General features: G+C 36.0%; 1 protein-coding gene across 1 annotated transcript in view; it reads right to left on the bottom strand.

Moving 5' to 3' along the window:
• Positions 1-2,161: 2,161 nt before the first annotated feature.
• The window catches only part of ZC2HC1A (zinc finger C2HC-type containing 1A), a 30,416-nt gene continuing 7,320 nt past the window's right edge, over positions 2,162-25,257 (bottom strand). The window contains exons 2-9 of the mRNA XM_064650243.1: positions 18,953-19,026; positions 18,102-18,218; positions 17,762-17,897; positions 14,374-14,522; positions 13,296-13,395; positions 12,666-12,774; positions 3,169-3,276; positions 2,162-2,484 (exon numbers count right to left, since the gene is read on the bottom strand). Coding sequence (XP_064506313.1) covers positions 2,298-2,484; positions 3,169-3,276; positions 12,666-12,774; positions 13,296-13,395; positions 14,374-14,522; positions 17,762-17,897; positions 18,102-18,218; positions 18,953-19,026 — 980 coding nt within the window. The 3' untranslated portion in view covers positions 2,162-2,297. The remainder of the gene's footprint in view (positions 2,485-3,168; positions 3,277-12,665; positions 12,775-13,295; positions 13,396-14,373; positions 14,523-17,761; positions 17,898-18,101; positions 18,219-18,952; positions 19,027-25,257) is intronic.

Below are 25,257 nucleotides of genomic sequence, written 5' to 3' on the forward strand. Positions count from 1 at the left end.
TTACACAAACAACTCAAAAGGCAAAAAATACACTAACTGTATGGGGATTGATTTGAAACTGGGAAACCTGCCACCTACAATTCAAAAGAGAAACAATTTGTTTTTTCTACAGTCATATTACTCCTGGAAAAGCTGAAAGGCATTAGTGCCGTATTAAACATTCCCTTTGTAGAAAGTGGTAAAACGCATTTTCCAGTGGAATCAACTGAAAATTCACCAAGTCAGAGTAGATTCACTAAATGATCAAATCTATTCTGGACTGGTATCTTTGCTGATGGACTCTCGGTTTGCAATAGTTCAGTCTGCAGATCTCTGTGGCCCAAGTCCAGGGCAACTTTTCCGAAGCAAGCTTTTCTATGCAAAGGAATGCAGAATTCCAGTTCTTCCAAGTCCAGACATGAATATGTCATAATAGAGATCCCAGAATCTATACTACTTAGAAAATAAATTGGCCTAGTCAGTTCTAACTATCATTACAAGTCATCCATCCTACCATGCTCGACAGCCATCTTACACCAATTATAACAACACTACACTGAATTAAGGATAATTTCTAAAAATAATTTTGTATAAAAAGTGTAAGACAATCATTTAACTAATTCTAAAATATCGATAGTTTGCGGCCTGCAATGTGACTACATCAAGACTCTTAAATCTCTCATCCTCCAAGACTGGTATGTGCTTTGAAGATATTTTTCTTCAATAATGTTTTCTTCTAAATTGGCCCCATTGATAACAATCACAGTTTTTGAGAATGCAAACAATGACCATAATACTATCATGGAACACTACATTCTATTTTTCATAAGCTACAAAGAAATTACATGAACTGATGTTAATGGTGTTTGTGAGCTGAAAGTATTCATTTCTAACAAAATGTGGTGGTTTGAAACTCCCAAGAAGACTCCACACAAAAAGAGTGTATTTACTGCAGGAAAGGCACAGTTGAGTTGTTTCAGATTGTTCTTTTACGCATTATGAAGACGGTGCCAAGTACTTCAAAGCAAAACTTCACAAAACAAATTAGTACATTAAGATACAAAGTAAATGATTCAGCTTGTGAACCCAACAACTTTCAGAGTCTGACCCTTCTTCCACAAGAATTAATGTGAAGTCTGTTACTGATTTCAAGAGGTTGCTGTTCAGAGCCCAAGAATACATAAAATTGCAGTAAAACCCATGTCAGGTATTGACACATAAAGCTATGAAGCACAGCTACTCCACTATGCACTCATATGTAAGCTGTGCTATTTTCACAGGAATAAGAATAAAAATAGTCACTATTTACATAAAGTTTTACTGCTATAATAACATACATTTTTATGGAACTATTTTTTTTGGTATTGGATACATCAAGAAGGCTGTTTTCAAAATTACAGTTCAACATTTAGGTAGGATAAACATAGACTTCATCTTTCCTTCAGGAAATGAGGGAAGAGAAAAAAAATTAGCAGGACCTTTGGAAACAAGATAAAGACATAAAGCACGACACTTTTAGATATGCTAGTCATAGTGGAGCACAGGAGGAGGAAGACAAGTATTTCTGAACAAAAGGAACTTAATAAAATGAAGATATTTCCCCTTATAAATAGATAAAAATATTAACATGTTCTTCTTGAAAAACAGAACATGAAAAGCCAAATCTTGCCTTTCTTCTTACATGCAAAGAAAATTCTCAGGTAGTCTTTTCACTTTGATTCTTTAAAAAGTCCTAGGAAGTAACTGGAAAGTCCAATTGGGATATTACTGTTAGAGAGTTTAAAGATCCAGACTTTTGACACTATTAATTTGGAATTTATAAGGAGTTGCTCATGTTGTTTTCACTTAGAACACAGCATCTAAGTTACTGTCACAGATGAAGGAAATACCTCCACAGAGAAACTTCTGAAGCCCAAGTTCTTCATGGCTAGTTCTCTATGGGTAAGTATTACCCTGCATATGTGATTTAAAAAAATCCTTTGTCTAGTTGGCTTTACAAAAAAAAAATAACATTGAACCACTTCTGCTACCTAGATTACTTAACACATCTTTACCTTAATTTTAAAGATTTCTAACAGAGAGTAAAGAGTATTTCCTTGAATGGCACAGTCTTAGTAGCTACTATTTTTATATACAGTATATATATTCATTTATAAATAACTGTGTAACCAGAAGATTGCACTCAGAAAATTACAAAATGATGTTTAGACATGTTTGCAGCATGAAGTCAAACTGGCTGGAGTGCTCTAGCTTTCCATGCAACAGTACATAGCAGATGCTTCCAATTTCTCATTTTCTTTTTGCTTTTAAGGATATGTTCACACAACCATTCTTCGAATTCCACACTCACAGCAAAACTTTGCCCACTCCACTGGATACCTTGTTCCACATTCATGGCAGAACTTTGATAAGTGTACAGGTGAAATTCTTTCGCTGCTTTTTGAACTTCCTCCATTGACTGAGGATGCACAGTCTCCACTGTCACATCCAATTTTACCGTCAGACCTGAAAATTCCCAGATAAAGAACATTCTCTGTAAGTCAGTTCAGTATAACTTGATGTGAAATTATTCTAACCTCTGCAGTGAATTACAGTTATTGTTACTGTAATTTTCATGCATACACTTCCTATTTACAGTGGTATACCTTATAACTCTACCCTGTCTCCCCTATGGATCTCCAGATACCCACCTTCCCTGCAAGAAAATGAAAAATCTCAAAGTTCTAGGAGCAGGATCAAATATTCGATTCGCTAGTTAGATTAACTGGAGTGTTTTAAAACTTAAAATTTAGCTTGTCAAAAAAAAAAAGGCTAAAACAGCAATACAATTTTCATCCTACCCTTTGAAAGGGCAGGCAACAGACAATTTGTGTGCTTAGCATGGAGATTTTATTCAATTTCTATTGAGAGAATATGTGCCTATTTTTTCAACAGCTCCTAAGAGGTTTTTGACATTTCTAACACGGTCTTCTGTGCACATGTGAGACAGCTGATGACAAAGGTGTGCTGGTGTGCTGTGTGATGATAAATATGCAAAACATATTGAGTAACTTAAACATGCCAAATAATATTGACCATGAGTTATCTATTTGCTGCAGAGAACAATACTTTCCCCAACTTCTTTTGTAGTAAGTAATCTCCTTTAATGAAGGTTCTATTGATGACAAAATCCACAAAGTTAAAAGCTACCTTAAGTAAGCATCTGAATTGCTAGTTTTTCTTTTGTTTGGTAAAGCACCCGTGCTCATGGTTCTTGCCACACTAGGAGGTGTTGATGTCCGGGCTTTTGCTGAGCCTCTAAAATAGAATAAATATCTGGTGATTTATATACACAAACAGAAATCCATACAAGAATATGCATTTACAAATAATATACATTAAAAAAAGGTTAAACAATCTACACATTAATTAATCGTATGAAAAGTAACTCATTTCCTACCAAGAGCAGACAAGAGCTTTGGCATGAACTTGCGTGATTTGAACTGATACGACTTGAATCTTACAACGACAAGCTAAAGGGAAAAGCAAGTCCTTTCCTGTTCATGTGTTTCACTTGCTAACCCACCAAAATACAGGTAGACCCTGCACTAGGGGTTGTTTAGTACATTTTAATGTCTATCTTGACAAATTACAAAACAATTTTTAGAACCGGCAGGGCTTTCACAGAAATAGACTGCAGGTCTTAATAGTTTAAGATCTGCAGAAAGGATATCATATTCTCAAGACTTTGTGACCAATATGAAGTAAGTCACAAGACTTTTTTCTTCATACCCACAGACTTTATTTAGGATGCATGCTTCTTAGACAATGCTGTAGATCCTCTTTCTTCAAAGCATAATTATATTGGAAATATAAATAGGAGGAGAGAAAAAAAAGTGTATCCAGCTGGGCATTAGGGCCTCATTTTTAACAGCCTGTCACAGTGTTCCTAAAGTTGGCTTCAACAGTATGACCACATAGTTGCAAAAGCTGTTTTTCTCAAGACTCGTGAGTTTTATGAGAAGCCAGTATACAACAAATAGCACATCCCAAACATAGAGAACATCTCACATCTTGCTTTGATGAGTAGAGAAACATCAGAATCCCCTGAAAAATCTGAGTGGCACTAAGAAAAATAAATAGGAAGGAGCATTGTTTTAGCATTAGTGACCGAGGACAGAAGTTTTCATCGTTGCTCAAAAGAATTACCATTCACTGGAATTTCTTCTTCTTTGGCAAGTGTTCAGTTACTATGACATCTTGTGCATGACCCACCAAGTTTTTCTGTTCTCATTCTTGAACAACTATGCATAAATGAAATTTAGGTGGGACTGGCTCATGTACATTAAAAAAAATTAAAACAAGACTCCATTAAAAAAGCTTAGCCATCAAGAGCCCATTCAGCAACAAAAACCCAAAAGTGAATTTTTTTTTCCCTTCCATTCAGATGAACCTAACTGTTCCTTTCAGAATTATAAACAACCTGGTCTTGGTTTGGTTTTCAAACCATATATAAGGAAATGCATTCAACTCCAGTAACTTCAAATGCAACACTAACACAGCTGAGGAACATGTAATAACTCCTGAATTATAGACATGTTGCATAAAACATTTCTTCCATCATTTCATGAGCATAGGCTAAAGATGGCTTTTCAGCTCCTTCCATCACTTAAACTAGTGGTGAAATGATCAAATGATTAAGCACAAAGGTGGAAATCAGAACTAAATTTAAGATTAAATAAAGTGAAATAATACCTAACTAAAGTATTCAAGTTTAACAAGAATGGCCTTGACATGGAACAGGTAGAGTGGAATGATCAAAGATTCTTGCTCACTGGGCAGAATACTAACCTTCTCCATTAGTTTTCCTGCCTGCCCTCTTATTTAACAAGGAGATCCTAAGGATGGATTTACTTGAAAAAAAATACTGTGGAGACTGAAAAGCACTATGTCAGTTATATCAGAATTAAAACTTACTAAAAGTTATGTCTTTCAGAAGTTACAGAATTCCAGGATAAAAGTCTAAATGTAACCTAAATTACACTGCTACAAGTATGCACAACAGTACAGACGCTAAATACTCTATCTTTGTTATTTCCTCCATCTTATTTTACAATGAGGAGAGAGACCTTTGCTTATAATTGAGTAAAATTCATTAGAGCTCAATAGTGGAAAGAACATATCGGACTGTTACTTTACCTGCTAAGGAAGCCAGAAAAGCATTTAAAGAAAAAAAGCAGCTGTACACACAGAAACAGTATGGATCATCATGGATCAGGGATGGTCAGATAATGACACAAAGAATAGAATTGTGTCTCAATTTCTGTTCAGACAGCTCGAAGTAGTTTAAAACAAATTTTCCAAAAATATTACTGACTCAGTTTTCTCTGTATTTTCACCTTGGGACTAACATAATCCTTTTTCAAAACTAACAGCAATAATTTCTTAAACTGAAGTCTTTTCAGCGTGTACTTTGAATCAATTGGCTTTGAACATCATGTTAGGAGTCCTAGATATCTGAAATAAATTGACATAAAAAACAGGCCACTATTCTTTCCTGTTCAGTTTTCTAAGGTATGTACCATATACCCTCATCCCACTAGGTACTCTGAAAATTAATCTGATGCTTTAATACTAGGTGTACATTAAAGAAATTTCAGAGAAATTAGTGTCTTAAAAACATTATTTGTGTTGTGTCTAGTGCAGCATTCAGTGACTGAACAAGGGAGGGGTGGGAAGAAATCGAAATTCTGAAAAGCCACATTCAAAGTGCACTGTCCAGCCTGCCTACTAAGGGAAGCAAAGTCCCCTGAACAGATAAAACATCATTCATTAAAGGTTTAACAGGACATCTTCATTCCAAAATGTTTAAACATAGCTTTCTGCATAATTTCTGCAGTCTTTTTTCACTAGTTTTCTAAATATACAGAAAAAAACCCTAAATATATTTTCAGACTAGAAACTTTAATATGAGTCTTGTAATTAACTGCAATGATTCTCATTGACTGCAATGAACAGCAACCTCACCTGCTTGAGCAGGAAGGCTGGACCAGATGGTCCATTGTGGTCTCTTCCAATCTTACCCGCTCTCTTTGATTCTGTGATTTCTGCCTTTTTTGATGAGTAAATCAATACAAGTAGCAGGCTGCCACTGTCTACATCTTTATTCAGCTCAAATCTGGACACATAATTGGCATCAGGTTTCATGTGTATTTGGTGAAAAACCTTGAAATTGCATCCTTAAGTAGCAATCTGATCTCTAGAGAGAAGTCTTCCGATGAAGTTAGATATTCTTGATTATTTCAACTTTTGCCACAACAGCTTAGGTCTCTTTCGATCTGTCCCATCTCTGCTATCTACCTACTCACTTGTTTTTTTCTGTTTGGTTGGATTTTTTGTTTTGATTTTGAAAAACTATATAAATCCCTACTCTAAGTTGTATCACATGAAGTATTAATACAGCCTGACAGCAGAGGAGGCTGTGTACCACAACCACCTGGAACTCCTAAAATCTGGACATACCATTAAAGACACGTATTATCGACTTTCAATTTTAAAAGAAATAAGACTGAAGGTGACTTCCATTCCTAAAGCAGCTCATGTCATACATCTTACTGAATTACCACTGCTTGCAAAATAAAAATCTGAAAGAAATGTGTAAAAAGCTTGTCTTCTTCTATGCATACATTCACAATTTGGTTGAATGTTATCATAAAATACTGATATATAAAGCTTGCTTCCTAGACAGGGTGTTTTCAGATATTCTTGACAGCTGTCACCGTAACACCCACAACATCTCATAGTTCTGTGCAAAGTCATAAATAATTTTCTCATGATTAATGGTATGCATCCCAAAGTCCAGAAACCTCTGCCATCCACACTGCTATGCTGAGTTTAAGAATCGCTAGGAACTATCCACATTTGTTGAATGTTGTTGGCATACAACACACTGAATCATCTCCCGCAAGGAAGGCAGATTTAACTCACCAACTCAGTGGATACTTCAGTAAGAACAAGAGGGGGTGTTATGAAGAACAGAGCAAGTGCCTATACTCTTAAAGAAATTTTCTCAAGAAAAATCAAATCACCACTGTACGGATTGGGGATATTGTAAGCAAGTGTAGTAACTTGTTAAGTCAAATTTTCAACATCTTAATAATGTATTACAAAATGAAAAACTGACCTGATTTTTGGTGGTTCACAGGACTTTTAACTCTAAACAAATATGCAAAACAACAAATAAAGAAAGAAAATTTTGTTTGTCTAGAAAGAGCTTCCCCTCCTTTCACTGCTTTTTTGCTTCTTCATATAGAAACCCAAGTTCAAATGTTTTGTCCCTGTCTCAAAGATATTACAGCTTTGGCTACAGCATTAAGAGATTCAGACACATTTCTACTCTTTAAAGCTTTCCATTCCATGTATGTGCCATATAATTCATTACTAATTTCTCTTTTGCAATAAGCTTTAAGGTATAGTTTATGAAAAACCAGCCTATTTGAATTTGGCATCTTGCAAATTGTATCAAAGGCTTAACTACGATATAGTATCTATTTCCTTTTTAAAAGATCAGAATAACTGGAATACCCTTCCTTCCAACCTCAGATCTTATAAAGACTTCTGAATATTCAAAAGTCTTTATATGAGATAATTTGGACGTAAAAAAAACTTTACCTTTCATTATAAAGTCTGCCTTCCACATGTTTTTGGACCAGATGTAAGAGAGAGATAAACATTTGACCTTAAGGGAATAAAATTACTAAAATAGTACAGTTATCAGGCTTAAATGTTTACTTCAGTTTTATATCATGCAAATCAGTTTGATCTCAGATTTAGAAAGACAGAAGTTTATCACTCTTAAGCCATAACCTATCAGTGACAGAAGAAATCAAATCTGAGGAAGATGTGCATCCTTCCTGTCCCACTATGAAGCTGTTTACCTCTCACTGATACTAATTATATCATCTACTCGTCTCCCACAGCACTTATATTGAAGACATACGGGGCAGCTCATGTCTGTCAGGGGCACACTTTTCTGCTTAAAAGGAACATTTGTGCAAAACAGATAAACCATATTGATTTGTAATACTTACTTCTTTATAGACAAGAACTCATTTGATCTTTTGTTGTTACTTTCTGGTTTTGTATCAGTGTCATAAAACCTTTGTACATCTCTTCCAGTTCGCAGTGGTGGGCCTAACTTGTCCATCTTACTACTAAATATATAAACGAGTACTCATAAGGAGATTGCTAAATTGCTATTCAAGTTATCGCAGAAAAAAATAAAGTACTCACAGTTAAACACCTATATTACCAAAGAAATCCCACTGACTTAAAAAAGAATGTATAAAACAGACTTTAATTATCCAGCAAACAAAAGGGTTTTTCTTGCTTCAATGAGGAGAGGATTTCATAGACTTATGTCTGGATTAGGTATTCTCACAATCTGCACAATGTATGCACATTTGGTCTCCTTTAAGAATAACTTTCATGTCATACATTGCATCTAGAAAAGGGGGCTCATAATTACACGTTGTAAGTTTAAGACGTTAGAAAGTAATAGATATGTAAGCACAAGACTTCTTAACCTTAAATTAGCAAGGAGTAAATTTTCTTCCTTTTTCACTTCTTTTTTTGTTCTGTAAAGGCTGAACAGAGGCAAGCCTGAAAGAAACCCAACTTTGTTTTAATAACAAAAAAACCTATGCACAATAGACAGTACTATATGCACAGGTAATACTTTAATACTTTTTTTTACTATTATGGATCACATTTCCAAACCAAAAAGAATAAATCAAAAGTAAAATTTTAAAACCATTGGAAAAAAAAGCAACCAACCAAATAACCATCCCTCATTCATATCATCATAAGGAAAATTGTAGCTTTTCAGAAATCACAACTTATATTAGAAAAATTATATCTTCAAGTAAAGTTCTGCATTTTTATAATCTTAAGTCATTAAGTAAAAGCTGCAAAAATCCCATTATACCACCATTCCTACCTCAATAACGTAACCAAAGTTTCTTCTCAAAAAAAGCCTGGTAACTTAGCCTTAACTGGAAAATTATAACACTTAAAGAGTATTTTTATTTATTTTTCTGAGATTAAAGAACTATAAGGAAACAAACCAAGCAAAACTGATGGACATGTATCAGAGGCTGAAGCTTATTTCTTCTGTTTCTCATCCCTAAAGGGAAGTTATAAGGAAAAAACAAGCAAAACCAACAAAACACCAACTCTGACACCCCAAGAAATAATTTCTTAAAATTATTGTGCAGTTTTCTGATTCTTGTCATACAACCCTAATAAACTACAATGCCAGGAAAATTACAAAAGAGCTAACTGCTGTGAAGGAAGCATATTATTTTCAATATAGCTTCTAATACATATTAAAAAAAAGCAAAACAAACAAAACCCCACACAACAGCTGTTGTGTATCTGTGACACCCATATCATACTACTTTTCATACTCCTCATATTAAAAGGTACAGAACCTACAGAGCTTCCAATATAGTTTAATTTTTGGGAAGTTTCTGGTGTAAATCTTGCAATCCACATTATGGATCTTACGCTTCAAAAGATATGTCCCCATAAGGAACAAAAATTCAACAGTGCTAAGTGATATTCATTCTAAAGTCAGCAAGGAACACCGGGATTTTAGTCTTGACAATTTAGCCCCAATAATGCAGGCGGCAAGATAACCTCCCCTAGAGTTTCTCTTTTCACTCCTCTTCCCAAACAGATGTTCTAGTTCAAACTAATTAACTCAGGAAATGCTTAATCAATTCCTGTTTGACTCAATAAATACTCTTTACATACTTCCCAAGGAGCTGAGAAACAATATTGAGGTCTTTGACACTGCAAGACTCATACTGCAACCTAACGTGATTTTCTTAGTTATTTTTGAACCCCTAAAATATTATCAGCGTAATCTGTGAACATCAGGCACCTACAGAGTAGAATAACAAAGAAATAATGTAGAAGCAGTCATAATATTGTCAAAATAAAGACCTACAGTATTTTTTCAAACTTAGACAGCCCTTTCACGTTCTAATGAAAAAAACACAATCGTAAGAATCTTCTGAAAAGCAACCCAAGACAGCTCCTTACTTTTCTTCATTTCACTGAACAAAGTTCTGTAAGCTACAGTCTTAATGAAAGGAACAAGCTATTTTTAAAAGAGAATGTTTTTATAGGCTAAAAATGTGGTATGCAAAATACGTTAAGTGGAATTTAAAATTTACTGGTATTGGTTTAGTGTGCCATTCATACTGTATTTCAGCTGTAAGACAGTATTGGATGTACCACTGGCAGACATGATTCCCAGGAAGCGTAACTTTGATCAGCTTAACATTAAATAATACCATTTATACCCAAAATAAAATATAAATTACAAATTAATTTCTATAGGTTCATTTGCCTATTAAAAATATCATATAATTTTCCAAGTCTTGGTTAAAAAAAGAAACCAAACAAAACTGCTCATAAATGAAACATGCACAGAAAATTAACCTGTACAAGCAAAAGATCCCTGGCTGGCCACAAATAGCGGGGTCAAGCTCTGCTAGGCAAAACAGTTTGCATGTGGGTGCAGAGTTTGCCTGTTTGCCTAACCTTTAGATTACAAAGAACCTAGCCAATTTTTTCTCCTGAAGATCTGATTACTTCTGCCAGCTTACTAGAATTGCCCTACCCCTCAAGAAATGTAAAACAGTGCTAACCTCTACACTATTACAAAATGCATATCAAACCTGGGTTCATAACATGATTCACTATCAAACAATAAGCCTAGTGACAATTTATGTAGAATTAATTTTCTTTTTCTCAGTTCTTCAATATCAAAAAGATGAAAACCTATTTTCACCCAAGTGACTGAAGGTTTTCCTACAGTCACATCCTATTCTTGCACTCTTACTTGATTCTCTAGGACTCAGAGATGATGCCCTTATGCTGCAATTTCATTCATACTGGAATAACTGGCTGTTCTTACTCTGTCCAGGCAGAAAAAGAAAACACTCACAGCAGAACTACACATACAAAGTAAGCCTCACTGACACTAACCTAGTTTATACTGATGTTGCTGTGGTGTGCTCTCTCAGTAGTCCTTTACTCAGGGAGCAGAAGAGGAGAATTCAAATCAAAAAAACGAAACCACATGGTAAATATGACTTAAAATAAGGCAGTTCATAAAATTTGGTTGCATTTCTGCTGGAACAAAATAAAAATTTATACAAGGATATTGTGTTTGAACTTTATATGAGATGAAGTTCAAGACTCTTTCCTTTACAGAACTAAACACCTTGCACACAGCCCGTTTCAGCCTCGACCTTTAAAACCACGGCACGAGCAGCTCCCTGTGCCTGTCACGGGTGTTTCGGGCAGCATCCCAAGAGCACCACCTGAAGGGCGAGAGGGGAACTGCAGCCCACATATGTCCCTGCCCTCTAGCTGTGGGATCATCCTGCCCCTTATCCATCCATCACAGAGAACAGGGACCACAACTCCACAGAAAGCAGCAGTGTCTAAATAAATTTCTCCCTCCAACACACATATAGTTCCTCCTTGATACTGCACAATATACTTGTAATTCCACTATTCAGCCTCTTTGCCAAATCCAGAATTAAAACAATCCAGGCAAAAATGGAAGGTTCCACATTTAAGTAATAGATTTAAAAAAACCCAAAATGTACAGTTTCCCTTAGTGCAAACTGCAGGAGCCTGTTTTTCACAACACGACCTTGAATTTAACCTGGTCAAAAAAAATGTGCGGAGACTCTTAAATGTTTGTCAAGGAAAAAAGAGACAGTGACTGCTTAACATTCCATTTAAAGGACTGCCTTTAAGACAATCCATGTGTAACATTGCTCAGTAAATCATTTCACTGACAACTCAGAAGGAACTTAAGCCATTGTTTTTCCCCACCTTATAGCCTTCATCAATCAGATACTCATTTTTATAGGAACAAGTCTTTTTCAATCAGCAATGTTATAACTGCAAACACTTTGTTGTATGTTCTGTGTTCTCTCAGTGCTTCTTGGTGTTCCTTAAACTTCTGTAGAACTGCATCACTTTTCTTCTATCCCTTCCATAGATTTTTCTTTGAGATAGTGTAAACAGTCTACCCCCCCTAGCAAAATATCAGTAACAGCCTTGATATCACACCAGCACTTACACTGAACTCTTGCAGTCTACGTCTATCACTCCTTGCTGTTGTAAGTGCACTGTTTCCATTGCTTTATTTCTGCTCATTTGTTGCCTCAAGACAGGAAAGGGAAGAAGGAAAACATCGCTCCTTCTGTGCTAAGAGAGAAGATACTCTCACAACTGGTAGTCTGTGGCAGAAGCCTCTTTCTTTTATTTCCACGAATTGCAGGAAATTATGCTTAATGCTTTCTCTTTTTTTAAGTCACTTCACATTTACCAAGAAGAAACTTTATAGCTCCAACCACTTCTGCATATCCATAGATATTTTATATCTATTTTTATCACTTGACCTCCTTTGTTGTTACTTTAACTTGAGAAAATGCATCTTTGCCTTTTCCAATGTTCCTTAAACATTAACTGTATTTATAAATAAAGGATAAATTCAAATTCTGAAGCTCAGGAGAAAAAAAATAAAAAGCAAGTGAAGCAGACCACAGAGACTTCTAGAACTAGCACAACATAAGTATGAAATAAAGCACAAATGACAACATTACATGGAAACTTACCCTGCCTGTGGGTTCACCACTCCCAGTGAGTTTTTATGAGCTGGTGATAACGTCTGAATTTTACTTCCACTGGATCCAGATGAAGGCAGTGCTTTACTTGAAGAGGCACCTTGCAGTTGAAGCATGCATAAGAATAAAAGAAAATATAAGATTTTGCTGCTGAAATGATATAATTTATTACATATTTTTAATTGTAAAATTCAAAACAAGTTTTAGAAATATAAAGATATGAACAAGTGTCAAGACACTAGGAAAACCAAATATTTTTCCAGAAATTTAAAGAAAATATGCTATTGAGATCTGTTTTATTCTAAAAAAAAATGTTGGATCTCAATCACTTTCTTCACAAAGAAAAAGGAAAGAAATGTCAAAGTATGTACAAACAGAATATATTTCGTTTTGCAGATTCAATTCAGAAAAATAAAATAATTTGACCTGCTATATAAACCAGAAGAGAATCCTCTGTGCTCAAGAGTCTTTTTAGATAGATGCCAATCAGTGCCCCTTCCAACTTTATTTTAAATGAGCTTTTACAAACCACTATTGCAAATAAACAATCAACTTTCACTGAATAATCTGAGAACTAATATTTAGAAAAGAAAAGGAAAATTTATAACATTCATTTCATACCTACAACAGTTTTGCTAATGCCACTCGGCTGTGGTAAGCGTGACGATGGTGATGGTGTTGATCCTACAGAAGGCATCTTCTTAACAGCAGCAGGTTTGTACTGTAACAAAATACAACCTAGAAATGTAAGCAATTAAATCAAGCTATCTATAAAACACAATAGGTAGTTCTTTCAGGTACTGTGGGAGAACAGGTCATTTCCTACTACGTAAACTGTTTCTGGTACGGGAACATGCAAATGGTTTCTGCCAGTCTGCTTTCTTATACATACAGATGATACCAGTGGAAGACATTCTCTAACTCAGTGGTTTTTAGTTGTTCAACAATACATCATTCTGCATTTTTCGATTTTCTACAGATTTTATCATCTTTTTCAACAGTTGTCTCACGAGATTAAAATTATGATCTCATTACTAGTTAATTTAAAAAGACTACTCAAGGGCAGGATCATTTTTGTCTTTAAAATCCAAATCTTACATTCACCTGTGCAGTCTGGACCAGTCCCAGCACCAGTTCAGAATACAGTACAAGAATCACTAAGTAACTGCTTATGTCTGTTTAACTCTTCACAGCTTCCAGAAAAAAAGAGCATTACCACCAAATGAAAACACATATACACTTTAAATCTTCACTTTTTTCCTTAATATACCTGAAGCCCTCTAAAGCCTCTAATTATGGAAAATATTGATGTCAGTTGTCCTGTAGCCATGTACCTCTGTTTGACTCCATAAGGAGCAGTCTTGAATTGGATTCGGAAAACTAGCGCAACAGAAATTCAACTTCCTTCATAAAAACTGCATTTCTACTTTCTGCTGCTACCTTTACATGTCATTTTCACATTTCTGAGTTACATTTATGACTGTTTTTGGCTTTGCAACTGCTGCCATCTGATTTATGGATCTCTGTAGCTCTTGTAAGAGATCAAAAGCCTTGTCCATGCTTAGTGTTGCGTTTCAGTCTAGCGCAAATAACAAAATTACATAACAAAGTAGTTAACTCCACTTAAAAGCAACACATTATTTAAAAAGCTTGGTTTGATTTTGAATGCAAGCTACAAGTTAAGAAAAATGTAACTCACCTGTGTTCGAGTAGGAAGCTTCCCTTTGGTATCAGCTGCCAATTTCCCCTTATTAGTAATACGTGCAGCTTGCTCCTTACAGAAATTGATGTGTCTGTCAGCTGCATTTTCATTAAATCTCCTCTGACAATATGGACACTGAATGTAATCTTAAAAACATAAAAATCTAACATTAATAATGTGTTTTAAAGGTGAGAGTGTTTTAAAGTCTTTTAAAGACCAGCCTCTCCCCCAGAGTAAAATTATGGCTTCTTGAATCTGAGAATGAAATATGGATTGCTGGGGAAAAGAATATTGTCCACATGTAACACAAAAGATGTTTCTCATTTGATGGATAAGAATCAGAATGGTTGAGGATCAGCAATAACCTAAACAAAATCAGAAACACTTTAAGAGGTGCTATTCTGCAGAGAAGGTAGCCAAAAAGCTATAGGGACATGGCAGGGATATCAGCTGGAAGGAAGTGGAGAAGAGATTAAACAAATAAACAAACAATAATAATAATAATAATTTAAAAAAATCACAAACAGTTCAGTTTGTTCAAGATATGAAAATACATTAAAGCCTTTCACACACAAATAGCAAAAGACAACAAAATCTGTTTCCTCTGGAAATTTTGAAAGACGGAGAAATACTAACTGCAATACTGGAAATTACCATTAAAAAAAATAAATCATAAACTTAACCAACCAAAAGGATCAGAAGAAATTCAGCCAAAATTAGGAGATATCTCTAGACACATGTAAAGGAGACTAATTGGTGGCTGTATTACTTTTCAAGATTAATTTCAAACAGTATTACATGCAGGAAATAGTATTACCCTCATTGGGGAAAAACAAGGAAGGCTACGCAAATATTTAAAATATTAAAAGATATATCAACTGTATGCTGGAAATACACAACTTAAAATACAGTGCCCTTGGAAAATAAAATATTCAGACTGCAGTTTTAGACAGATATTTTAGTGTTTAGAGATAGTGATGCTGTATTCTCCAGATTACAGTATTCAAAACCATGTAAACATCAACTTCAGAAAAGCCTGACGCCAGTAGAGCAAGTTAAATTAGGTAATTTTAGAAATGTATCATAGAAAGTTAGGAGAGATTCAACAGTCACTGCCCCCAAAATTAGTTACATATTATACAAATCTAAAATAAGATTTGGATTACATGTTACTACTCCAAATGTAGTAGATCTGTCTTAAATTGTTATCCCTTTAAAAATTAATAAAAAATTTTGAGTAAGTCAAATGATGTAATGACCACCAAACCATGGACACAGGATACAGAAGGAACACAGAGAAGTAACATAATAGGAGTTTCATGGGGTAACAACAACAATTTTTTATTTATTTATTTTACATATACTCTGAGTGTTCTGACTGTAGCAAACATCAACTATACCTTAAGAGACAAAAGCTCAGACAAAAAGAACTACAGTATCTAGTCAAACCAAGAAAGTTAAAAAAAAAAAAAAAAAAGATAAAAAAGTTAAAAAAGCAAACTAGGAATAAAGCAGCTATGAAAGTCCCTAGATAGCAGGACATTTCTGGCTGGTGCAGAGCTCAGTTCTACAGAAAACTTCCAAAGCCCAGAAAAGTGTAGAGGATGAATTTCTAATTCTTAAGAATTAGAAACTGTATCTTCATCCTTTTGAAAAACAGTTAGACACCTGGCTATCTGCAAGTACTGTTCACACTGTCCAAAAGAACTTTTAGGATTCAATGTGCGCTTTATAAAATAAAAACTAATCAAAGTAAGAGCGCAGTACAAATATGCAGTCAAGTTCAAGATGATTTAAGATCCTTCTTAATATCATGAGGCTATTCCATACTTTTGCGGAAAAAGTGTAACAGTAAGTACTGCTTGTTTGTGAACTCAGAGCACTAAATTAAGTAGGAAATAGGAATACAAGGCTCTTTCCATTAAAAAGAAAAAGAATAGCTGCTTATGAGAAACAGGCGTGCAAAAGATAGAGCTGAATAGGAGAGGATGGATACACTCCATGATACCATGCACAACATTCCCTCTCTCCTCCAGGTCTCCTTCCAAAAGAGGAAAAGAAGCAACAGTAGCTGCTCCTGCTCTGTTTGTAAGACGAGAATCCACTATCATTTTGTGCATCTTTTCATTCCTGATTTCCTCCTCCTAAGTCTTACCCACTGCAGCAGGATGAAGCCAGGAGACTAAACACAGTAAAACTTGGAAAACGTAAAATATGGAAGGAAGAGAAATAGAGACACATTATCTTCCCTTTACCTCCTATCAGTTCTCAAGCAGGCTGAATAGAGTTATGTCCTTCACTTCAAACTCATTTGCAGCCTCTGGAACCAAGGGAGCACCATTTTAGTAGCTTTTTCCAAGCTAGATTTAGTTCTGGGCTTTTATACCTGTAATTCAGACCCTATATAACTAGATGATTAATGATTCTTTCCATGATCAAGCCTCATGATTCTTATCCACAGCTTTAGCTTTAAGATGTATATAGCTTTTCAAGATCCTGCATACAGAATGCTGAACAATGCAACTTAACCTCTTATAGTGAATGCACAGCTACAATCCTCATACTAGACTAACACATTTCCTGTAGAGAAACAAGGCAGGGAACACTTTACATACTCACTTGACCACAGACAGGCCTTTTTCCATTTTTCTTAATATTTCTGAAAATAGCTGATTGAGCTGATCAAATGGCTTAGCTCTGAGGACAAGAGGAAGAAATATACTCTCCAACCTATTATCACATCCTAGAAGTTACATGAAAAGTATATTTCCTTCTCACTCACATCAGATTGCTTCAACACTTTACCCAGTCTCAGTTCTGAAGGCACCCAAGGACTGCCACTCCCTTGATAGTACAAATTCCACACATCTCACATACCCAAAACACAAGTACTCCCACGACATGAGGATCATATGCACATTAAGGCATATACTGCATACATGAAACTAAATGTGAATGCAGTAAGAAATAGGAGAGACTACATTTGAAGAACAGTGTGGATGTGCATTCCCACAATGTAAATACGTTGTGGGTGCCAGCTAATTAAAAAGGTACTCTGCTATTTCTGAGCTGTTCCACTGTTGTGGACACAAACAAGGTATTGAAACAAAGTTGTCCAACCTATGGTTTATAAGATGGTAAGCAAGCTGGAAGTTGGCCACAACCACCCTTTGACAAGTTAAAAACAAAGTCATGGGCTTTGACTGCTACACAGGATGCGAGCCAGCCAGACCCACGGTCACAAACCAGCACATGCACAGAGATAATAAGGTAAGTCAACTTCAAGAACTTGTGAATATTGCATTCCAACAAATTCCTTTCCAATTCAAATTTTTACAAATTAAGTTAAAAAAAAATCTCTAAGGAATTTGACCGTTTCACATACCAGGGTCATATGATGGCGGAGGTGGTGGAGGGAGTTTTCCACCATCTTTAAGATTAAGTCCTTTGGCTGCTCGTATAGTTGCTATAAATTCTTCATGCTTTCGTCGCCAGTTGGAAGGTTTTTTGGGTGGTTCTGGCTAAGAAGCAAAAAAGAAAGCTTTATCTGTTTGAAGTTTTTACTTCAAGCTAAGTATGTGCCTTATTTCAGTAGACAATGTTATAGTTAGATTTCTTCCAGATCCTAGTTGATCTAATTATCAAGAACTGCCAGCAGAAATAAGCCTTATAATGCATACATAGTTTGCCTAAAACATTTGTATTCAGAGCAAATTATAACATACCCGTGGCTTAAGAGGTTTTACTGTGGGAATGTCAGTTCCTTCTGCTCTCTGTCGGCTGGAATCGAATGTCTTCCTTTTCTTGGCAGAAGTTTTTTGGCAAATGGGTCCATGCTTTTTCTACAAGCAGTAGCAAAATAAAAGTAGCAAAATAAAAAACACAACTTAGTTTTGAAAATAGAAGTTATTAACACATTATTTCTCTCACTCTTGATATAACAGTCAGCAAAAAAGGCCCAACTCCTGATGAAAAAGTTCTGACTGTTTTCACTCAAACATTCATGCCAGCTATTACCTTTAAAACAGAACTACAGGAAATCAGGAATGCATATACATGGTCACAAAAACATGGGTGATGATGACAAAAAGTAGGAGGCATCTATATTTGCTCCTTGCACATTAAAAATTGACGACAGGTAGGCAGCATTTGCCTTGAGTGGCAAGACAAATCAGAGGTGCCTGAAATTCATATTCACATCTAAGGACAGACCAATTTTTATTAAAAATGGAGAACATAGTCTTTTGAAGACAAAACACTTCATTTACTGTCTGAGACTATAAACCCAGATATAAAGCTGCAGAGACAAGGACTGATTCTGTAACCCTAGAGAAGACGCTTTTAGAAGCATGTATTCAGAAAGTGATGGGATCTTAAAATAAAATTAACCTCCCTTTAAGGAGCTTTCAAACTGAGACAACTCGAATCATTAATTATTCGGGGAAAAAAACCCCAAAACCCCCACCAAAACAAAGCACCTTGATTTACTTTATTTAGCTATAGTGACCACTGTTTAACGCTCATATCAACTTATCAAATCTAAAAGCCAACAGTGCTCATACTGTTATGAACTTACCAGTGCTGCTGGAAAGAAAGTCCTTCCACAAATCTTACATGGCAACAGATCTCCAGTTTGCACTGCAACCTCACCTTAAAAAAACAACATACTTCTATAAGAAAATTTGGTTAAATTAATGATAAAACATGCTTTCAAAAATGCTAACCTCATATATACTTAGCAACAGTAACAGATGTTACTGTAAATATATATCCTTTGACCTGTGCAGAGACTAGGAAGATGAGAAAGGCAAATAAGATATAGAAGTCCTTAGGTGCTCTTGAAAGTTGTCAGGCCCAGTAACATGACACCAGCAATTCTGATAATTTACAATATGTAACTCCATACCCTTAAAAGGATACAGACATGTCAACATGCAAATGACAAATCCACTCTAAGTCCCAATAACAGCTCAAATGCACACCAAGAATAATGATATTTCATGGTATTTCTGTCCTTGGAAGAGAATCATCTGTTATAGTTTCAAAATATAAGACACATCCTATCACTTATTTTTCTCTACTGAGTTAAACTATTCCACTTTCTCTTGTAAAGAAAACAGTCTTTGATGATATTTTTACTATATATTTCATTCAGATTATTACTGATGGTTTACAAAAGCATTTCTGATGTTGCTATTCAAGTAATGGTAACAAAAATGTAAATTCCATACTTGACATACAGCAGATCCACAGAACCAGACAAAAGACCAAAAAATCAAATCATCCAGGCCTATGCAAGCAAATATATTCGTATAGCATGCATTATGCAATGGAGACATGGCAGAGATGAAAAACTCCAGTTTCCCAATAAAAGACATGTATTATATCTACTACTGATCAGAGGAATACAGGGATATTTTTATATCCTGTATACATCAAGAAAAAGGTGTTAAGTCTGGACTGAGACTTTCTAGTTGCCCTCTCTATAGTCAACCTGACTATTACAACACAACTGCTCTATTTATACCACATTAAAGTAAAAAACACTTTGACTTGACTTGTATTTTAGGCAAAGCAATGGCTTAAACTAACCAAGTTATCAACATAGCAATGTTCAATGATTTGATCAGCTTTTGTCCCCAGTTTCCCAGTGTAAAACTATTTTCCATCTGAACACATACACTTGTTGATTAAGTGTGTACGACCAGTCGTAAAAAAATGAATAATTTAAAAAAATACTTCACAGCAAACACACAGATTCTAGGAGTCATGGGTTCCACTGAAAATCTTTTTTTCCCCCAAAAAAATTAAAACTGACTGAGATTTTTGTACCAATATGTAACTATTGTCTACTTCTTTTTCAATTACTTAAAGGAAATTCATTAGCAGTATGTAACTACCTATAATGTATTAGTTGTATGCATACACTACAGAGCACAATGCATTTTAAGAATCATAATCATATGAAGTGTTGTGCAGTTTAAAACATTTATGCTTATATCTTTAATTAATATATATGCCTTTTCCACGTAGACATGAATAGGCCCGTCGTCATAGCATAGCAGGACTGCACTGACAGTAACCAAGTTTTAAAAATGAAAGTCCTAATCAAGCTTCCTTTTGTGCCATCTAAATGTCTGTGTTTAGATGTACACAAGTAGGGAGAAGTAAGAAAAATACAAAACATGCAGATAAATCTTGCTTTTCTTATATTCTTGCATTGAATTATACTTGAATGTTATCAAGATTTACCAGGAACTGATTTTTTAACCGTATTTTTTCAATCTCAATTTTAAACAATCATATCCAAAAATTTTTCCATAGGTCTGTTTTCCTAAATCCACAAGCAATAACATGCACACTGTTTGTACATAGCTTAGAGGGCTGGAACCTGCCCTCACCATTGACATCATCATCATCATCATCATGGCTGGGCTTTGCAAACGAAGATTTGGGAAGGGCTCTACCCACGTTTGTTACAAGCGCGTTAGTGGCTAAAAAGGCCAATACGAGATAGACACATCTGGTTGCAAAAGGTGCAGCAGAAAGACTCCTTAGATGGTATATTCTGCAAGACACGATTCCTTCTGCGTTGTCTTTTCTCCTCAAGAGTGATCCTGCGTGCTTTCTCAAAAGCATCAGCAGAGTTATAGATGGTGTGTCTCCAGGCCTCCGGATTGGAGGCCAGACCAGACCAGTTGTGTTGATCAATATGGCCAAGGCTGAGATGCTGTTTCAGGGAGTCCTTGTATCTCTTCTTCGGGGCTCCTCTCTTGTGGCAGCCAGTGGCAAGTTCACCATAAAGCAAGACCTTAGGGAGGTGGTGGTCCTTCATCCTTGAGACGTGTCCTGCCCAACGCAGCTGTGTTCTCATCAACATGGCCTCAATACTTGTGACTGCTGCTTGTTCTAGAACAGATGTATTGGTCACATAATCTGACCAGTGGATGTTTAGGATTGTACGGAGATAGCGTAGATGGAAGCGTTCTAGAGATGCAGGCGGTAAACGACCTATGATTCAGATCCATATAAGAGAGTAGACAGCACTATGGCTCTGTAAACACTGATCTTGGTACTTTTCTTCACGTGTTAATTTTGCCAAACTCTTTTATGAAGCTTTCCGAAGACACTATATGCCTTTGCTAACCTGTTGTCTATCTCTTCGTCAATCTGACCATCCGAGGAGATGAGGTTACCTAGGTAACTAAACTGCTGGACTGATTTGAGCTCTGATTGGCCAATGGTGATGTGGGGATGATGGAAGACTTCCTGAGGCGCAGGCTGACAGACAAGTTCAGTCTTCTTTAAGCTGAGTTCCAGCCCAAAGAGCTCAGCCAGGGCTGCGCCGTGGGACCACTGTGCGCCTCACCATTGACCTCAAGGGTAAATAGCAATGGTTGTAAGCTTTTCTCAATTATTCCACTCAAAAATATAAGGTATGCACAGATTTGTTTGTTTGTTTCATGAATTCATTCTTCACTGTTCCCAGCACTCTTAGTAACGATAACCTACAAACTCACTTCTGCTAAAGAGTTCAACTTCCTTCGATGACATCATTCTAATACAACCCTCAGCTTTGTAGGAACAAGTGAGAAAGGCATTTCACGGCAACACAAAGTGACACTGTTTGCAGCTTTCAGAAATTAGCTGAAATAAATTAGAATAAGTGATCTTGAAATCAAGTATATAATCTAAGATGGAAGATCTGACTGAGACAAGAATTCTTTCAAATATCTGCCTTAGTAAAAGAAGAGAAGCTGTATTTCCCACCATTTTCTTCACTGTTCACTAAACTCTGGAATCCAAGCTTGTGTTTAAATTCACCATTAAAAGAAGGAGACTTGATAGCTGCTCACCTGATTGAGCAGTATTTACATAGGACATACCAATGCATAAGGAATGCCAATCAGCACTTAGTGCAGCTACAGTTACAGAGCTGTATTTCCTTACAGCATTCCAAGCCTCCTTTGTTGCTGGCAGGTAATCATATTTGCCCAGAGCTATTTCTACCACCAACACCTCCCCTGCAACACAAATAACTGACTCAAAGAACAAAAGGAAGTTATTTTAAAAAAAAGAATGTTCCTGAAGTTTTGTTGAAAACAGGAAGCCTAGTGTCCTTTATATTTGCACACTTATCCCTTCAGCTTCTTAATCATTCCCCTGTGATTTTCTCCACCTTTAAGGTTAAAAGAAAAAAAAATCCCCAACAAACCAAAACCACAAAATCTTAACACTTTTCTCTAGGAGTCCATGAGCCTTCTCTTAGAAGGGTTAGCAATGTCATCAACAAGAAATCTGAGAATTTAAAAATAAAACATGGGAATAACATTTAAAAATAAAACATGAGAATTTTGAAAGTTGCAAAAGAGTTGATTTTGGCTTTGATTTGTTTGTTTTTTAAAAAGGCATTCGTGCATGATATCTCAGAAGAAAAGTTAAAAGAAATGGTTGTTAAATTGGGATGTACTGGGGGGGAGGAGATTAAAAAAAACAAGGCATACTAAAATCAAGAAACAGAAGAAGGATGTGCTTGACGAATTGGTCTGAGAATAGAAATTGGTAGTAAGATAGCGTAATGGCAATTTTCTTCATTCTTTAAGCCTAGCAACAATGCAGGATTTTTTTGAAATCATTTTAGTTATACATCCACGGAACACCCCAAATCCCGTTTTCTTTTTACCAATTTTAATACCACTAATCACCAGCAGTTTAGATGCTTCTATTAACTTGTTAACTTGGAAAAGGACTGACATAATTATTTCATCTAATCTAAACTTATCTGTTCATCTAATCTAAACTTATCTAGGGAAAAGATGAATACATTCAACATTGTTATGTGAATACTATAGAAGTAGTATTTCAGTGGAAGTGATGCCAGAACTATGATATAATGCTTAACATCCTGTTCTCCTACTGTTTGCCTGAGACCAGGCCTCAGTACTGAGTTCAACATAGTAAGAAGCTGGTATCTGAACTAAACAACTAGATTGGAAGTTTTATTAGCAATAATCTCATCACTTGTGTTTCTAAACTGTCTGTCAGAGCTCCTCCTCCAGTTACTTCCATTTTTTTTCTACCTACACATAAGTTATTGCACACATTCCTCTGAATATGGCCACAGTTTAGTTGCCTATACTTTCTGATCTTGAAGTACATACTGTACATACTGAAGTACACAGTTGTACCGTCAGTCTCCAGATGTACCACAGTGCTTTCAGAATACAGATGGGCTTAGACTTCCTTGAAACCTGGATTTCCAGGGAACAACTTTTTTTCTTTATCTCCTCTCATGTTCAAATACCACAACTGATTTATGGCAGAAGGTGCAAGCTGCCAGTTCTCAGATTTACCTTGGCACAATGCTTGGATCCATCAATACATACACGTTTGATCTGACACAGTCATAACTTAACACTAGTTCTTGCTGTCATGTTTACATGATGCCTTAAGCCCCTAATGTTTTTTTTATTTTTCTAATATTTGTAAAACTTGTGAGTTTCATAAGTAGGTTTTAAAAGCAGAAACCCCTTCCTTCTTTGTCCCTTGTCCCTTTCCCTTTTTCCAGTACCCTTGTTTATACATTCCTTAACCCTCTTACCCCATTCTATCCTCCCTATATCACTCATAGCCCAAAATCTAATAGAAATGTTTAGTCTTTTGTCAAGGCAAGGCCTAGACAGTTGACAGAACAGCATATCTGGGCCTAAACCACAGAATAGGTCAGGAATTAGGTAACTATGTACCCTTTGTGCTCTGATGATGCTGAAGATGGGATGAAGGAGGGGTCCCAAAATACACCCCAGACCCATTTCAAGGAGGTGGACCCGGGGCAGATCAGAGGAAAGGCCACAGGGTGGGCACATCTGGGATTGGATGGATGGTATTATAAAACGTAACCTCTCAGGCACGGCCGGCGCGCGCATCGTACACCATCTACTGCCTTGGCAAATAAACCTTTTCTTATCTTACCCTAATTAACTGCTCCTGGAGATTTTTTCAGCACCAAAATACACCGCCAACAACAGATAAAGCAGTTGTGGAAACAGATTCCACATCTAGAGAGAGCAGAAGTCTTCAGTATTGCAGTTTTCTCTTTTGGAGAGCTTTATATAGTCAAGGATGTGTGTGCACTTCGGTATAAAATGCAGAATGCTTCAAACAAACAAGACTTAGTAACAGTATTTTGCCTTGTTGTAAAAGGCAACATCTGACTGCCTTAAAAACCGTTTATTTTTTCTGCCACAGTGACAGTACTAAACCTCTGGGGCCAGACAACTGTGACAATCAGAACCAAAAAGCCTCACCAAATTCAAACTTGCAGAAACACTCCAGTACAATTCCCTGTCTTGAGACCACCTATTTGAAACCAGCATGTAATCTACAAGTGTTCAAAGTTATCACTTAAAGGGCACTTGCCAAATACTTCTGCAAATCTGTATTTATTGCTTTTAGCATAACTCCCCTCTCATCTTCAAAAGCAAGGTATTTTCTACTTAAGAGTTTTAGATATTTAAGGTGTGATAAAAAAAGCAGCACATTCCCCACATTAGTTAGAATCAGTATTAACAAGCCACAGCATCTAGCTCTCTGGGGACTGTCAGTCTCTAAAATATGTTCACTAATCAGTAATGACTGGGTTATATTTTTTAACCAACACATTAACCATAGCCTGAAAAGGCTAATGACAAGAGTCACCCAAAAATAATACCAATGCAGTGACGTAGTAGGGAACACTTCTTTGAACCGCCAAATACAATTTAGAGCATTCATTTTTAAAAAGTAGTTTTAAAGATGTTATAGGCTATAACTCCGATGAGGGAATTTTTCTTCCCCCTGCCCCCACTGTAGGAAAGATGGAGTTTGAATGGAAAGGGGGGA

Source organism: Pseudopipra pipra, chromosome 1, assembly GCF_036250125.1.
Source record: "Pseudopipra pipra isolate bDixPip1 chromosome 1, bDixPip1.hap1, whole genome shotgun sequence".
NCBI classification, from domain to species: Eukaryota; Metazoa; Chordata; class Aves; order Passeriformes; family Pipridae; genus Pseudopipra; species Pseudopipra pipra.